Source organism: Lathamus discolor, chromosome Z (genome assembly GCF_037157495.1).
Source record: "Lathamus discolor isolate bLatDis1 chromosome Z, bLatDis1.hap1, whole genome shotgun sequence".
NCBI lineage: Eukaryota > Metazoa > Chordata > Aves > Psittaciformes > Psittacidae > Lathamus > Lathamus discolor.
This window is the reverse complement of record NC_088909.1, coordinates 95,594,042-95,611,166: the sequence shown is the minus strand read 5'-3', so window position 1 is coordinate 95,611,166 and position 17,125 is coordinate 95,594,042. Positions and strand designations below refer to the sequence as shown.

General features: G+C 41.4%; 1 protein-coding gene across 3 annotated transcripts; it reads right to left on the bottom strand.

Moving 5' to 3' along the window:
- Positions 1-15,611, bottom strand: CCL28 (C-C motif chemokine ligand 28). 3 transcript variants are annotated; one of them, XR_010608852.1, is made up of 4 exons: positions 15,451-15,611; positions 6,291-6,417; positions 1,705-5,485; positions 1-67 (listed from the first exon to the last, which is right to left on the bottom strand). XR_010608852.1 is itself a non-coding variant. In XM_065663459.1 (3 exons), exons 1-3 carry the CDS (start codon positions 15,512-15,514, stop codon positions 5,329-5,331), a joined length of 348 nt encoding a protein of 115 aa, XP_065519531.1. In that variant the 5' UTR covers positions 15,515-15,611; the 3' UTR covers positions 1,210-5,328. The 3 variants fall into 3 exon arrangements, 1 of the variants encoding a protein (XP_065519531.1); XR_010608853.1 differs by lacking the exon at positions 1-67 and having other exon boundaries at positions 1,210-1,831; positions 2,343-5,485; XM_065663459.1 differs by lacking the exon at positions 1-67 and having other exon boundaries at positions 1,210-5,485.
- Positions 15,612-17,125: the final 1,514 nt, after the last annotated feature.

Below are 17,125 nucleotides of genomic sequence, written 5' to 3'. Positions count from 1 at the left end.
GCTTTCTTTTCCATGGTCTGAGGTACAAGAGGATGGAAGGCATCCCATAGTCTTTGACATTAACTTTCTGTGTTGTAGAAGATAGCATGACAGAGACATGCATGAAATCATTGCTATTAACTTAAAATCATTTATTTGAAAAAAAAACCAACCAAACACCAAAAACCAACCCCCCAAAAAAAACAAAAAAGCAAAAACCCAAACACCAAACAAACAAACCCTAACAAATTAACAATCTATAGGCAATAAAATTATAACCATGTTCTACTATGGTTTCAGTACTGAAGCATGTTTGAAGATTACACCCTGCAGATGATGAAGGAAAGCTAAAAAGTAAAATGTGATGACCGATTGCTCGATTTTCAGAATTTTAAACTGAGGTTAAGGACTCAATGCAGTCATATTTTTTTAATAGTTGTCTGAAGTTAAATTCAGAGACCAGGTATCTGACCTACACTGCTAAGAGCAATGTATTTGTTTCCTTAGAATGTTTCTGGATCCAGACGCTAATTTAAATTTACATTCAACCCCCTGCCATGGGCAGGGACACCTTCCACTAGAGCAGATTGCTCAAAGCCCTGTCCAACCTGGCCTTGAGCACTGTCAGGGATGGGGTAGCCACAGCTTCTCTGGGCACCACCACACCACCATCACAGTGAAGAATTTTTTCCCTAATATCTAATCTAAATCTCCCCTGCGTCAGTTTAAAGCCATTCCCCCTTGTCCTGTCACTGCATGCTCTTGTAGAAAGTCCTTCTCCAGATTTCCTGTTGGCCCCTTTAGGTCCTGGGAGCTGCCCTAAGGTCTCCTCTTAAGGAGCCTTCTCTTCTTCAGGCTGAACAAGCCCAGCTCTCTCAGCCTGCCTTCACAGCCGAGGTGCTCCAGGCTTCTGATCATCTCCATGGCCTCTTCTGGACTCACTGAAGCAGTCCTCATCTTGCAGACTAGTTTGATGACTAGTTAGTTATAGGCTAATATCTACTACTTGTTCTTATTAATCAATACAATTTATGTTATAGTTGCTGCCAGTAGTATTCTTATTCAGCTTTATGAGGCTCCTATTTGCTTTTCCTGTCACTGTGTATATTGCAAGAGAATTCCTAGAAAAAATTACTATTTTTTTCATAAGAAGGGATGTGCCTGTACTGCTACTGCAACAGACTACAGCTGATTTATATGAATATCTAAAAAATATCTCAGTAATAACATTAAAGGTCTTAGTAAATCTTGTTCCAAACTTCTTAGGTAATTAATTACAGTCCTCTAACCAAACTATGCTCCAGACATGTGATTGCCGCTATTTGCAGCCCAGCTTGTGAGAATGACACAAGTTTTCCTTTCGTGGCCCTACAGCTTGACAAATCTGTCCACTGAGATTCTCAGTTGAGACTGTATGGGATTAGTGTACAAAAATGAATCCTGCACCTCAGTAACCTTAGAACTGGAAACCTGAGACAGGAGAGGTCTATTTAATAGAGATGGCATTACTAAAGAAACTCAGCATGCTAGCCCAGAATAACCTTGGAGAAGAAACATGCTCAGATGCTGCTAGGAAGCATCTTCATCCATTAAAATCCAATCTGTTTTGATAAAAGAGGAGTTTGAACTTGAGGCTCTCTTGCAATTTTTGAAGTGTAAAGGTGGGTACGATCTCCTAATCCAGTACTGTTTTGAAAGAGAAGTGTTTGCTGTCTGATGACTCACCTCTTTTTAAGCCAGTGTATCAAATTCAGGATGCTGATTTTGTCTCAATAGACCCAACAGGTTCTTTGCTTCTGTTTAGTAATTCTTCAGCAATTCTCTCCATGACTTTTTTTTTTCCTAAAGCCTCCTAAAGAGATAGAGACTGTTGTATTAGGTTAATAACTCTTAAAATAAACAGCCCGATGATTAAAGCTGTTTCTTAAAACTGTATAAGAGTTAACTTATTGGAAATTTCAAGAATATTAATTACAGGCTTAATCTGGATTTAATTAAATGGGAGCTACACTTCTAAGTCACTAAAATTATCACTGGGATTTTCAGATGCAGCTAACTACATCTTTAGGTGCCTAAACCTATTGAAAATAAAGCTTTACCCAGCGTTTTCAAGGAAAACAATGTCATGTGTAATAGTAATCTCTTCCACAAAACAAGATGTTGAGATGATTTTACTGAAAAAAGTATTGATTTTATTTTTTTGCCAAGCACAAAGTAGCTAAATAGTGCTCAGCTATTAAATAGTCAATTTAATAGTGCTCAGCTAAAGGGAGTGTGAAGTCACCCAAGTGAAGGTATGGAAACTGGAAGGATTTTCCTTAACACATTTGTGTTTTAGGGTTCAGAGATAAATGAAACTGTACCAGACAGCAGATCTTTCAAGTACTGTTCTTAATCCAATATCAAGGGAGAAAGTTTTCTGGATTGAATGACTAGTAGAAGTTATTTCTAATTCAGTTCTCAGAAGAATGCACAGGAACCCAAACTTGGAATACAGCTAGCAGCTGGTAGAGGACTTCTGCCATCTGGTAATCTCTCGATTTGATCTGCTGACTCCAGGAGAACCTAATACACAATAACACACACTCTGAAGAACTGGGAAATGTAAACAAATCTATCAAAGCCTGTCTTAACGTAGCTCCAGTAAATTTCATTACAAACATTTCAATAATATTTGAGTTGCAGAGATGGCTGGGTTTTAGAACATTTGTGAAATTGTAACAATTCCAGTTATTAAAACTATAAAACTGTGTTTAGATCACACTTTGCTGCTTTTACACCCTATGTGCAAGAGGGGGAACTGCAGCAGAGTTAGAGAATTTCAAATGTGAAGCAGTAATTGTTGAACAGATACAAACCTAAGATGTGGGGCCCAGGAAAGCTGACAGTACAGAAAGAGGTCACCACTAGGAAGCAGATACCGTGCTCCAACCAGAGAGAGAACCACAGCTGTGCTGCACGCTTAAAACAGACAGGTCTGCAAGCCAGGACTGCATCAATCTTCGCAGCAGCCTGTGACCAAACCAACAGGGTCTTGCCTTCCCTCCTCTTCCCATAACAGACTCCACTCGTGGTGGTGATGCTGCTGTGGCCTCAACTAGAGCCATAGTTTCACTTCTCATCTGTACTGTCGGCTTGACTTTGCTCCCTTCTTTCTCAAATCTCCCAGACATTTCTGACTTGCCTTTACCAAGTGGCAACACTGAATGATTCTGTACATGAAACAGTCAGATGGTTACCACGGGTGTCAGACATGCCTATGTCAGCCTGAAAAGGTAGTTGCACAGCTCTAATCCTGTGAAATACTGACAGTCTCTGATTACCCTCTGAAATTAGGGTACACTCCGTACTTTACTCAGGACTTTGGGTACACTGTATATACTTGAAAGACTACTGGTTGCATTGATGGGAAGGCTATGAGGAGCTGAGATGCCATCACAGACCCACCTAGAAACCTGTGATTCAAGAGGGAAGTGTGAAGGTAAAATCAGGAATCAGCCGCAGTACTTGAGGAAAACAGTAAATAGAACTGTAAGAAACAATAAGATGTAGATACAGTAGTGTTATATATTTTAGCAATCTAGCATTCTTGGCTCTCTGATGGCCTGGGCACAGGAAGATTGGATTCTGTCTAACACTCATTCACTATATCCATGTGGTGTCCAGACAGTGCAGCATCAGAGTGCAGATGGAATGGTGGCATACGTGTGCCATTTCAGCTTGCATTAGCCAGGGTCCATCCTCTGCTTCCCCAGCATGCTGATCATGGCATTCAGGAAGAAGAGATTCTGTGTGTGTTCAGAGTCAGGGAGAGCAATCCCAGCTCCTACTCCTGGCAGAAGGCTTCCTGCATGTCATTTCAGCAGGCAGAGGATGTAGAAATGCCAGCATACACAACAGTGTATGTTGGCATATGGTACAATGTACAATGTATACAATATTCCCTAGAGACTGAAAGAGGAGTTAGATGATAGGAAGCTGTTAGGAGGCTGTTGGCTCATCAAGTGAAGATAATTTCTTGTTTTTTCATACCTGTTTTGAAGGGAGTCACTTCCTTTCATCAGATGTGCATCTGTGGGAGTATGCTACCTGTTCTCTAGTTGCCTTGTACAGATGTTCATCTTTATTTTATTTAGGGAACCAAAAGTGGCTGCTTCTATCTACTGTCATCTGCCATGCTTCTCCCATGTTTGCAGTATGTAGTTAGACATAACAATTACAGAACAAACCCAAGAGACAACTCTGAGGAGCTAATTTAAGTCAAATGCAGTGAATGGAAACGAACAGTAATTAGCAGGGGAAGAGGATGAAGAACAGAATTATGCTGTATACTGAGTATTTTTCGCTAGCTAAGTAAATATTTTAAGTATGTGTTCTGTGGCATTCACTCTTTTTGAGACCTTTCTTTTCTCTCATTTGCTGCTTCCCACGTATGCCTCTGAGGAAAAGTGCTTTTGACTGAGGTGGATTTGTGGAAATAGTAAATTAGTTTGAAATTTCCAAGGAAGGAGCAAGGGAACTGGAGACTGTGCCACACAGTAGAAGGCAGTGCAGAGCAGTGGGTGGGAGGTTATGGAGTGGCATAGTCACTGGTAATTAATCAGACCAGCATCACAATTAGTCTACAAAGAAAGGCTTTGACAGATATGTGCAGTTTTCAGTGCTAGTTACTAGAATTCAGCAAAGAGGGTAGGAAGGACCTATCTGAAGTTTGAACTGGCAGTAGAGATTATCTTTGTTGCATAGCTCCAGATGCCACACTTTGGGCTCAATAAACAAGCTCGGTTATTATCACTGAAATTATATTTCATTATATTAACAGCCAAGAGCAGAAATTGTTTGGAATAGGTAAAAGATACATGGTTTTGGCCAGTTAAACCAAACTAGTATCTGGAAAGCTATCTGTAAAATTATAAGAAGAAATAGAAAAATTGCTGGAAGAGTAGAAACAAAACACGCGACAAAAGTGATTGCAGACAAGGAAGGACCAAGAACAATACTGGGAAGATGGATCAATGAGGAGGAACTGCATACTGGCATGCTGAAATAGAAATTACAGGGGAGATTGTTGTGAAAACAGGGTGGGAGAGAGGAGGATTTAGGTCTGAATTTAAATACAGGGAATGCTTGCTACAAGGCGTTGTCAGAAACATCTTGTCATCTGACTGGTAATCTGACCAGCATAATTCTTACATACAGGTGATGTTTTCTGACACTGCTTTCTCTAGCACTTGGGTACTTGAACAGTCATTTTGATGCTACAATCATCCATCATTGACGAAGTCTGGTATCTATGTTCAAAATGCCATATGCCACAGGTATCTTCATCATGGAGCTTGCTTTATCTTGTTATTGTTTCTTTCCTTTTCTTTTAATAATTCTGATTCTTCTCTGCTTTCTACCATGGAGTTTCTTTCTGGGAGTCCTGTGCTTATTCTTCTTCATCCATTTTTTAACTTTTCTAATCCGTGGGCTCACACAAAATTTTCTGCCTTCTATGTAGAGACTGCCAGAGCAAAAAATGGTTGTTAGTTTCAAAGAAAAAACTTTAACCCCCAAACATTTAAAAGATGATACTTATCACTCACCTATGAAGACCACAAAGATAGAACTTGTTAATCATAAATTATATTTTATGCTATTTATTTTATCACTTTTGTGTGATTCGAAATATGTAAAAGCTAGGGTGTAAAGTTTGCATGATTACGCTTGTCTTCCAAAATCTGAAAAAAGCTTTACTACTTCAGTGGGTCTGAAAAGAACCACAATGCAAAATAGTACATTTCTATGGCCCATAAATAAGTAGACCACATAATTATTCGTATTACAATCATAATTCAAATATCTAGAAATAAAAAATGTTCAGGATTTCTTTGAAATTTACCCATTTAGCCCAAACAGTACTAGACAAAAAAAAAAAAAAAGAAAAGGAAGACATGCTGATGTACAAAGGTAAAGAAGATTTAATGAATTTAGGTAAGGCTTGTAGAGGATCAGTAGTTGATTGATTAGTAGTTCAACAGAAGTCTTAACGTACATGAGTCATTCTTCAGTTCTGAAAACAAAGCAAGTGTCAAAGTTAGTGCAGACTGAATAATGATCAATATTATTAGTGGAAGGAAATTCAGTTTCAGCAGTCAGAAGTTTAAATAACATAAGGAAGGAGAGTTCTGAAATCACACAAAATCCTAAATGTTGTTTTTCATTAAATTTCTGTTAGCATTCTAAGGTTCTGCTTGCTTAAATGGCACCTAATGGGTTTTAACTAAACAGTACCCATTATACAGTGAAGGACCCAAAATATCTCTTACATAACAGCTTCTAGGTGGCACAGGCCATCAGCTTTCTGGATTTCAAACCTCTCCACTCTTCGGAGAATCCCTTTGGGAATTTCATCTGAAATTTTCATGCAACAGTTAAAGGCCCCAGGAAACAAAGCTGAAAACAGTAACAACAATGTTAGAAACAACAGAGATATGAAGAGGACAAGTCAGAGCTGTACTTCATAGAATCAAGGGATGGTAGAGTTTGGAAGGGGCCTCTGGAGGTCATCTGGTCCGACCCCTCCTGCATGGCCACATGCAGCTGTTTGTCCAGGACCGTGTCCAGATGCTTTATGAATATCTCCAGGGATGGAGATTCCACAAGATACCTGGAAAACCTGCTCCAGTGTTTGACTATCCTCACAGCAAAAAACAAAACAGAACGAAACAAAACCACCTAATTTCCTGTGTTCAGATTATTTAATGTGTTTTAATTTGTGCCCATTGCCATTGTCACTGGGCACTACTGCAGAGAGCCTGACACCTTCTTCTTTCATTCCCATCAGGTACGGGAATGATGGTTGCACCACCTTGATGAGAACTCCCTGGAGCCTTCTCTTCTCTAGGCTGGACTGTCCCAGCTCTCTGTCTTTTCTCACATGCAAGATGCTCCAGCCCCTTCATCATCTTTGTGGCTTTTCACTGGGCTCTCTCCAGTGAGTCCATGTCTGTCTTGTACTGAGGAGCCCAGAACTGGACCCAGCTCTCCAGATACAGCCTCACTAGTGCTGAATGGAGGGGAAGGATAACCTCCATTGACCCTGTGACTCTTGTCCCCTGCTCGCATCCTTTGGTAATGTGCTCAGCATAGCGAATGCCATTTAGTGAGGCAAGCAGCCGTTCTGTGGCCAGGAGAGTTAAGAATTTGTTCATTTTCCCTCATTATCAGGCCCACATGATCCTGTGAACCAAACAGGCAAACCAAACAGGTTTCTTCTTCCTTTTCTTACTGGCCCACAGCAGGTAGTGCTGCCTGGCTTTATTCATCATCTTTTCCCACAAAACAATTGAGTGTTTTTGTTGTCTAAAGTGCAGCTTCCTCCACCTCTCCTTGTGCACACATATTAAAGGCTTGTTACAGTAAAATAAAAATAATAGCAACATTAATTACACAGGAAGTGACAGGAGCTTAATTTAAAAGCTCTGCCTTGTGAGGTTGAATCAGGATGATTATGGACTGAGATTATTAATGCTGTTGCTGGCTTTTGTGTTTTCTTTTGTCGCAAGAGCTGCCATGGCTGAACGTATCTTCACTAGAGAATGATCTCCTGCAGACTTTTTCCTGCTTGCTAATGGCATCTTGAAAATTGAAAAACACTGAACCTTAAAATGCAGATCATAACTCACAAATTTTTGGATGAAAAATACTAACATTTTGGTGTTCGATTTTCTTCTGCTCTAGCCCAGAAAGAGACTTTCTAAAAGGCATTCCATCCGTCAGCTGAAGGACAAGCAAAGCTATGTGGCTCAGGGATTTATAGAGGATGTGAAGGTCTCGGCATCAAACCAAGCACAGCAAGGACTCCAGTGTTTGTCCTTGTCTGTGAACTCATCTGGGAAAAGTAGGGAGAAAGTCTTCTTCCTCTTTGCTTTGACTTTTTTTTTCCCCTAGCCTGTAAATCATGCTGTTCCTTAAGTAATGGTTTGGTCTTGGAGCACAAGAATCACAGAGCAACATAAAAAGAAGCAGGAGAATCAATTTCAGTTCCTGTAAGCAGGAGACAAGAAGTCTGTGTAAAAGTTTTCCTGTAAGAAGACTGTGTGCTCTGTTCTGTGTGAGAGTGCTTGCTGAGCAGTGGGATAGCAGATGCTGGCTGAGCCAGCGATGCAGCAGGAGTCACTGAGCACCAGTCAGCTGCAGCTTGCAGGGAGCTTCTGTGCCACTGGGATTGGTGGCACCGCCCTGGGACTGTGCAGCCAGAAGGGAGGGTGAAGGAAAGCAGCTGGTCTAGCAGTTGCCTCCTCAGCAACGCAAGAGGAGGGCTGTAAACAATCATATTGTGCAGAAGGATTAATTAATTGTTACCTGCAGTATTTCCCTGTTGCCCCTTGCTTTTCTGTCTTCAACAACATATCGTTTGTGAAGCCAGTTCATTGGTGTTTGTAGATGGGAATTCAGCTCACTGAGCACCACTAAGTTTAATTTTTTTCTGAGGACTCAAGACAGCACCAGTAACACTGATATATGAACTTCTATTGTTGCCATCAACTCCTGGCGGAAGGATTCTGTGGTATAAAAACTCAAGGAAGGGTAATTATCTGATATCTTGAACTTTATCTGAGGTTGATGGTTGTGCTTTTTTGAGAGGTCTAGCCCTGTGCTTTTTTGGGGTATCATGAACTTAAATACTTGACAAGGCAACCATTGCCACCCTCCTGTGGAAGGGCTGGATATTACAGAAGGTCTTAGTATGGGGCAGCTGTCTCCCGAACTCTTCCTTGCCTGGTTTGCCCAGTGCCTGGCTACAATTTCTTGCCCTCATCCCACTTTACGTACTTAAACACATCACTTTCTTCAGTCTTCGGATCTGAACCATCTGTACCTCACTTTATAGTGCAATATATATCACTATATAGAATCATAGCATAGTTTGGATTGCAAGGGACCTTCAAAGGTCATCTAGTATATAGTGCTATGTTAGTAATTTATACACTGTATAACTGAAAGTTACGAAATTAATATTGAGGTACTTTTCTAGCTTTGTAAGTAAAAATGTACAAAAACTCGTATTAGGAAAATAAAGCAAAATTCTTCATACAGTTCTTGAGCGGGCTTGTATCTCACTGACCACTCCTGAGACTGCCCTTTTGCAGGGAATTTAGCCAACAGGAATTGCATCTTTCAGAATCTTGTTTGCAATTGCACCTTTATATATCTCTCACGTAACTAGAATAACAGTTTTAGAGTGCATTCAACTACCTGATGCTCAGTCATCTTTGAACTGGAACATGAGGCCACTCACATCTAATTTATGCAGCTATTGCAAAAGCTGTGCCTCTCAACTTGAGGGCATGCAACAGACTGCATGGGAGACTGGTGAATACACTAACAGAAAGCAGACTGAATTTTTTTATGAAATGTGAATGAGGTAGTGCTTGTCCAAAGAGGCAAAAGCATTTCTTGTGGAGATGGAGAAGCTGTTAGTAACTTATTTGAGGTGCGTGCCTCAAAGACAAGGGGTGCTGTCTCGCTTTCATAGGTCTGTATGGGTGCTTGTCTTGAGAAATTTTGATCTGCACTAATTTCTGATAAAGAAGAAGCTGTCACTTTTAAATAATGTTGTTGTTGTTCTGTGCAGGGAAGTGCAGCTACCATATGGAAAATAAAAATCAGTTATCCTTAAATCACAGATGAATACATGGCATCAGGGTCTTTTCATGAGGCAGCATGGAAGTGTCATCAGCAGCCTTGTGCTGACAGAGGCACTTGTGGTAGCTGGTACCTTTTTACATGGGAGTCAGTTTTAAAAGTCTGGTGTTTTTTTTTTTTTTAACTGTGAGCATGAAGAAGGACCACGGCAAGAGCCAAGGCATTCCTGTATTTCCTCAGAGCCCCAGGGGAGGGCATGCTGCTCTCCTGGAGCACTGAGTCATCCTGCAGCTCCTTTGCCCAGTCCATTATTGCTGTAACTGCGTGCTAATCCCGCAAGTGAAAAGAAACCAGGAGACAATAAGCAAAGCTAATGATTTCAGCCCAGCCCCATACTCTATCTTCTGTGTTTTCAGCAATTAGATCAAGCTTATTAGTAATCATTGGTCTAAACCGTGGCTAAAAGCAAAGAACTGTGGTTTTCCACAACGATCTTTGCCTGGCCTTTTGAATGCTATTTATCAGTCAAAGAGATTTTTTCAGTGCTGCCCATTTCATCTGTGTCTATGGCTCAGTGGCACAATCAGAAATCCACAGCTGCTTACCCAGAATCATTTAGACCTGTTGTCTGACGCTGGGCATCTTTAACCAGAAAGCTAATGAAGCTGCTGAAAGGACTGGCAAGCTCACTGATGGACCTTGAGACAGGTCCACTCACGGGTTGCCCTGTCATTACTTCAGCAGGTGGCATTATCTGGTTTGGTATTTCTTCCCTGGGAACTCTCACCAGGGGAAGACCTATTGGTTTTTAAATGTTGTGTTCCATATCTTGAAATACCGTCTTCAATCTTGCAGAAACGTCCACTGGAGCAAGTTAAGTACCTTTGTGGAGGGCAAGTAAGGTATTAATTGGAAAAATACCTTCACTCGCCCCACTTTTTCTCTAAGGATGATTAGAAAGGACCTCCTTTTCAAATGCATATATTTTGTGGAATACAATAGTGCTGAACTTTTCATTATACTGGGTTCATTTAGCATGCTTTATATTGCTTCATCAATTTCAAAAGAAGTGTAAAGAAGAGAAAGCTTTGCCTTTCTGCTGAGAATAAACTGTTTAGCAGATTAAAAAAAAAAAAGAAAAAAAGACCTGATTTTTTCTTTAAAAAAGGAAAAATATCCATGAAATTCTGAATTATTTTGAAATGCTGCTAGTTGGTCAAACAATGTAGGCCAAGGACTTAATTTAAACTTCCCACAGTGGTTTGTTTTCTTGGAAGCCCTTCAAATCTTGGTGGCGTAGTATTCAGTCACTTTCTTAGTGCTGAAAGGATCAAAAGCAGTTGTCAACTAGAAATTACCTGTTTTCACCAGCTAGACCTGTTAGAAGCTCTTTCAGTAAAATGTTGCTCCTAAATGGGAAAGAGTCCCTAAAGTCTGTGAGACTCCATGGGTACTGTTCATTGTACCTATCTTTAAGCTTCTGCTGATTGTATCAAGTCTCTTTGACTGTCAAAAGTTTCTTGTTTCCATTTGCTGTCTGCTACTTGGCTAAAGTTAGCCCATAGAAACTTGTCTCATCCTTTTTGGTTTGCTCTTTTTATCATCATTCTCAAACTTGAGAGCCACATACTAAACTGCTGAGGAAGGCCTTATCACCTGGGATGCAGGCAAGAAATATGGAAAGCAATTATTGCTGCCTGCTCAGTTTCTGGGGCAACAAAGAACATTCCCCTCTTTCTTCAGTTTTGAGCTGATATTCTTAGATTTGCCTACTCATTTAGGGAAACTGTAGTGCCTGATGAAGAGCCCTCCTATGGCATACAGTAGGAGCAGCTGGACTCTGTTCTGCTGCTCCCTGGCTGAAGCTTTTAGGCAGGTAGGACTGGGTTGCTCTCTCAATATGGGTAGGGCAGGCCACTGGCAAAGAGAAAGAGCAGCCGTTGTTTCAGCCAGGCTCTTCTGTAGAAAATCTAATGTGGCAGTGCAGGTCTTTGCCTCATGAAGGGTGGGCAGATGGAGAAGCAAGAGGAGGTGAAGCCACATGGAAATAAATGGTGAGTGATGGAGCCGTAATGTTCCCATCCTTGTGCTTGCTCTTAGCTCTGTTTTCATTTTGGCCTCTTTTGGCCAAACACAATAGGGAAAGCTGGGCATTAGGTGAGAACAGTGGGAAAGGCATTTTTGAACCCTGGTTTCTCTCTGCTCCAGAACCAACCCAGCTGTCTTAGGGAGGGCTCGTGCAGCTCTTTTCCTGACAGGTTTCATTCCAGCAGTTAGTGCTTTGAGCAGGCCCTTGGTGGTCCCTCCTGAGTGCTGCTGGCAGCACAGAAAACACTGTCAGTACTGCTGGCAGAGCCCTTAGGTGACCTTTGTGAACTGGATGTGACCGATGAACTGCTGAGCAAAAGGCCATGCTGTGGACATCCTTCTGTGTAGCAAACCCCCCCACCGAAAGATGGTTCTTACACTTACACAAACTAAGGGATCCCAGCAAAGATACGTATAGTTCTTAAGCAAAATGGGTTCTCCCAACATACTGTGTGGTCTGGGACAGCTTCTCTTGCACAGTGAGATCCATAAACCTGAGGCACTTTCTATGCTGAAATGTGAGACCTGCTGATAGTGTGCCTCAGGTTCACAACGAACCGATGCAAATCTGCACCTATTGCACAATGTTAGCACACCTGGGACTATTAATGGCAGGGATTAGTGTTTTCTGCTGGAATTCTTTTGTGGTTACAGAGTAGGTTTTGTACATCTGGAAAAAGCCCTTTGCATTGATTAATCGGATAAATATCTTGCTTAGTCAGAACATGATACATACATAAATGCCCTGGTCTCAATACAGCCATTTCCATAAAGTCTGAGCTCTTAATGTGGTGTTACAGGTATATGAATAGCATCCAGGTTCTGTCCTTGGAAGGAAATTTACTGTCACAACACCCACACTTTATATTAACTACTCTAAGGCAGATAATTCAGTATTCTTTTGAGCATGAAGCTGCCAGAAAAATGTTCCTCTCATCTAAATCAAACTTGATGCTATTTTAGGAGTTCAGTATCTCAAATCAGGCCCTTTCATCTTAACTTAAAGCAAGTCAGTATTTGATTATGCAGAAGGCTCTGATCCAGATTGGCAGGTGAACAAAGCAGGATGCTAGAATCCTTGGCAAATGTAACATAGCTGTACTCTGTAAAAGCAAGAAGGTTGCTTAATAGCTGGGGATGAGAAGGGAAGTAAACTGCTCAAAAATGTTCTAATGCATCCTACTATTTTGGGTGCACGGTAATAGAGTTAAAGCATAATTCTGAGACAGAGATAAAGAAAAGATAGAAGGGTTTCTCAGCTATGCCTGCTGAAGTGGTGGAATCAACAATAAATAAAGCATCAATTGTTATATATAAGTATATAAATCATGCCGTATAATTTTATGACCAAGAATAAATACATATGAAGTTAATACAGTGATGCTTTTCCCATTCTGCTATGACAACTGCTGCTAATATGGACATTTTCAAGGGTGGAAGGCTGACTATAAATAGACAGATGGGTCTGTTGTATAGGTCACGATTTTCAAATGTGTCTTTGTCTATCAAATCTCTATCAGTTTACAAGCTGGCTGTCCCTATACAACATCCTGGATGCTCTGGACTACAAAGCATCTAGGAAAGGGAGGCTGAAAACCAGCAAAGCAGAGTTGTAATATTGATGTGGTCAGATAAACAGTAATATCCAATGCCTTACCAGAAGGTGAAATTTCTGCTACCCCTTGCAAAAACAAACCACATAATGACTTGCACATTAAGATGCAAAAAGAAGCTGTCATATGAACATACATCTGGGCTTTTTTTATGAAACAATACAACTTGATAAGAGGGAACCGATATCCCACACTGCACAGATCACCCTTACTCTGACCAGACCAGCATTACTGGAATAACTTGGCCATAAGTCCATCTAACTCCTTTGGGAAGACCCAGACAGTCTTATTTAGTTGTTATTCCTAACCTGTAGCATTCACCACTTGGTTTGGATGCTTTCATTTTACAAGAATTATCAAATTTCTCTCTTCCTATCTTCAAGATGAAATGCATGTAGGAGTTCTGACAGAGAACTTCTGTCTTCTCACATTGAGATTCAAACAAACCACCTTTGAAATAGGTCCGCTTGCCTAACCTGCTAGATACTCTGCCATGCAGTGCTGCCCACCTCACTACAGGAGAGATGGCTCTGTAAATCCTTGGCACTGAGATGGGATGACGGAAGATTAACAGGAGGGGTTTAAATGAAATTGCAGAAAGTTCCTTTGAATTATATTACAGGGGGGAATAATTTTCCTTTACGCCCTACAGAGCAGCCTACATCTCTTTCCTGGCTCTGCCTGTCAGGGTCATGTTCCTGCCTGTGGCTGGGTGTAATTATGGCTGCTAGACAGGTTTCCTGGCCTCTGCCAGAGGCTACCAATTCATATCCTCAAGCAAAGGAAACTTTTGCAAGTTTGCATGTAGCAGCCCAAATCTTACTTGTATTGTGTGTACTGTGACGCTGAAATAAATGGATGCATAATGGCCAGCCTAAGAAGCCTAAGTCTAATTAGGGTTAACCCTAAATCTAGTTCAGATCAGGGTATGATTTGCCTGCACCCAGACACCCACATTTGGTTCTCCCCATTTCTATTGTGGGTTCTGCTGTTCGAATATTGTTGCTAAGTATGGAGCATGTTCGCATGAGGAAAGTTAGGTGGTGAAGGTATTTCCCCTGTGCCAAATGGTTCAGTATAAAAGAATGTGCTCTATGAGAACCTTTACTTTGACCTGTGAATGTACGTGCCAGTCCTGTTGTGCAAGATACTGCTGACTGGCCAGAACATAAATCTAATAGAAGAGCTCCTGCAGAGCCTTCCCGTGCCAGCAGGTGCAGTGGCCATTTTAACAGGACAGAATTTTAAGGCAGATTTTGCCTGCATGTAGCCTAAGTCCTCAAAGAACTCCACAGTTCCTATTCCTACTGAAGCCAGTGGAGCTTGAGAAAGGAAAACCTCAAAGGCTGAAGTGCTCTGGAATTTGAGTTGTCTTCTCTGTGGACACAGCTTATTTTACAGTAGAAATTTACAAGGAGAAGCTAAGACTTCAAGAACGGCACTGGCTAATCAAGTTTAATTTTTTTAATTTCAGTGAAAGTGCAGATCTTCTGAGTCCTCGAGGCATGCTGCACCGAACACAGAGTATGCAAAACCGCTTTTCTGCTGGGAGAAATCAGTTACGTGTCATTAAAAGTTTTCCAAAGTCTTTGCGATCCAAGGCAATTTCACTCTAAATGAAAAAGAGCAAGTGATTTCTAAACATACTCCCTCTTGAGAAGCTTGGAAAGGAGGAACTTGCAGGTAAACTACAGAGATCCCCTTAAACAAATAGTGACATTTTATTAGGTGTTGCCTCGGGAAATCACTGCTTTAAAGGTCCTGTATCTTCAGAAGTTAAAATCGCTCAGCTATGATGTTCTTGATAATGTTTGCTATGACAGATAAACCCACTTGGCTTTTCCTTGTTTAAGCCATTTTACAGAATCATAAAGCCACCCTATCTGTTGTGGAAACATTGAGGAAATGCTGAGGTGAAGCCCAGACTCCACTGAAACAAATGCCGATTGTTTAAGACAGCCAGATTTCACTTTGTAAATCCTCCCAGCACAGACCTCTAAACTATTGTCTGTTGTCCCGTGGAGAGCTGCAAAAGCTCAAGCAGACACAATTCCAGGTAGACACGCTTTGTGTCCTTTTATCCGTTTACTTTAAGGAGCTTGAAGCACAGAAGCAGACACAGTGCAGTTGTACTTACTCTCAGACGTCTGACTAACCGCGGCTGCCAGAACAGCCAGAACGGTGACCAAGTTCACATCCATTCCTCCTAGGAGCTGCGGGAGCAGAGCCACAGGGCAGACAATGAGCTGCAGGAGCTGGTGCCTGACCCTACCTCTTGGCTGCTGGGGATGAATGTGACTCAAAGCCCCACCCTGAGCAGCAGCTCGACGCCAGCTCTGTCCCGTGTGGCACTCTGGACTTCAGCAGGGCTCCTCCACTCACCTCTGGTGAGTGGTGAAGTGCTTTGTCCAATGTCAGAGTAGGATATTTTTCACACAGTACCGCCAGCTTGTACTGCCATATGGCTGGGTCCCCCCAGCCCTCCTCACCGATGCGGTTCTTCAACAATAGAAATGCTGAGGGTAGAAATACTCCAGAAACAAATATTTGCAGGACTAAGGTAGAAGATTAAAGCCGTTCTCCTATTAGGAATCATATCCAAGGAAGCTAGACATGCAACATCGTGGGCCAGAGCTGCTCTAGTATGAACAGGCTCAACTTCAAGACAGTCGTAGCCTTGCACTGTCTTTGCATTTGACCCATGCATTTTCAGCCTGTGTGAGCAAGGGCCATGTTATTTAGCACACCTTACTCCCTGTAATATAGCAGCCCTGTTGTTCATGAAAGAGACTGCGATGCCTTTGGAAAGACAGCTGGAGAAAACTGCAGCTAGTGTACCTGCAACTGCTACGTCTCCCTCCATTTTCTTTCTGAATCCTGTCTCTGCAGCCCATTTCAATAGCTTCCTGTGATTGCAGAGGAACATTCAATCTGAACAAACAAGTAGCTTTCAGTGGGTAAAAAATAAAGGATGCCTATTTGAAGGCTGATGGTTTCTGTAATGCTTCTGTGAGTGGCACTGGAAAAGTCTTTTTCTGACGCACACAGGTGATGGGGAAAGCTGTTTCTGGGGAAAATAACTCCTCAAATTTCCTGTTACACTTGACTTAAGTCACTGATTCAAATCTCCTAAACCCCCAAAATATTACTGCGCAGTCTGAATTGAAGCTCTGTGGATAGCAAGCAGTTGCCATATCTGCCACTGCAGTGCAGGCTCTCTGCTCTGACCTCTTCCAGTGCTGAACTAGAATAATCAGTCTGTAGGGCTGCTAAACTGTTTAACCCAGCTCATCCTTGCTCTGGCTCACTATAAGCCATTCTCACCATCCTAAGTTTCCAGAACACAAGACAGAAGAAATTGCTAACCTCAGGGACTTTAATCCACACTTACGCTGTCTCAACAGCAGTTTTGCAATCCTATCTAATAACAAATTAATATAGTGCAATCACACTTTATGGCTATCACAATTTTATTCCATAGTTCTTGGTTTCTGCTTGATACTGTTATCTACCAGGATAAGAGAATGGGGCAAATGCAGAGTACTACACTTTCAAATGAAAGTCTACTGTTAAGGGGAGAAAGATAGTAGATAATGATGTGTGCTGTAAAGTATGATTTCAGGGAAGTCATTTACGTTGAAATCAACAAGATGATTCATTGTTGCCATTTAATTACAGTGAACAAATCTATGTTACAAAAGCTAAACCATCACGGACAAAGCTAAGACAGCTCACAACACCTTTATTAACACACACTTAGATAAGGACAAGACTATCAGCAGCATGAATATCTTTCAATGTAGCATGAAGAG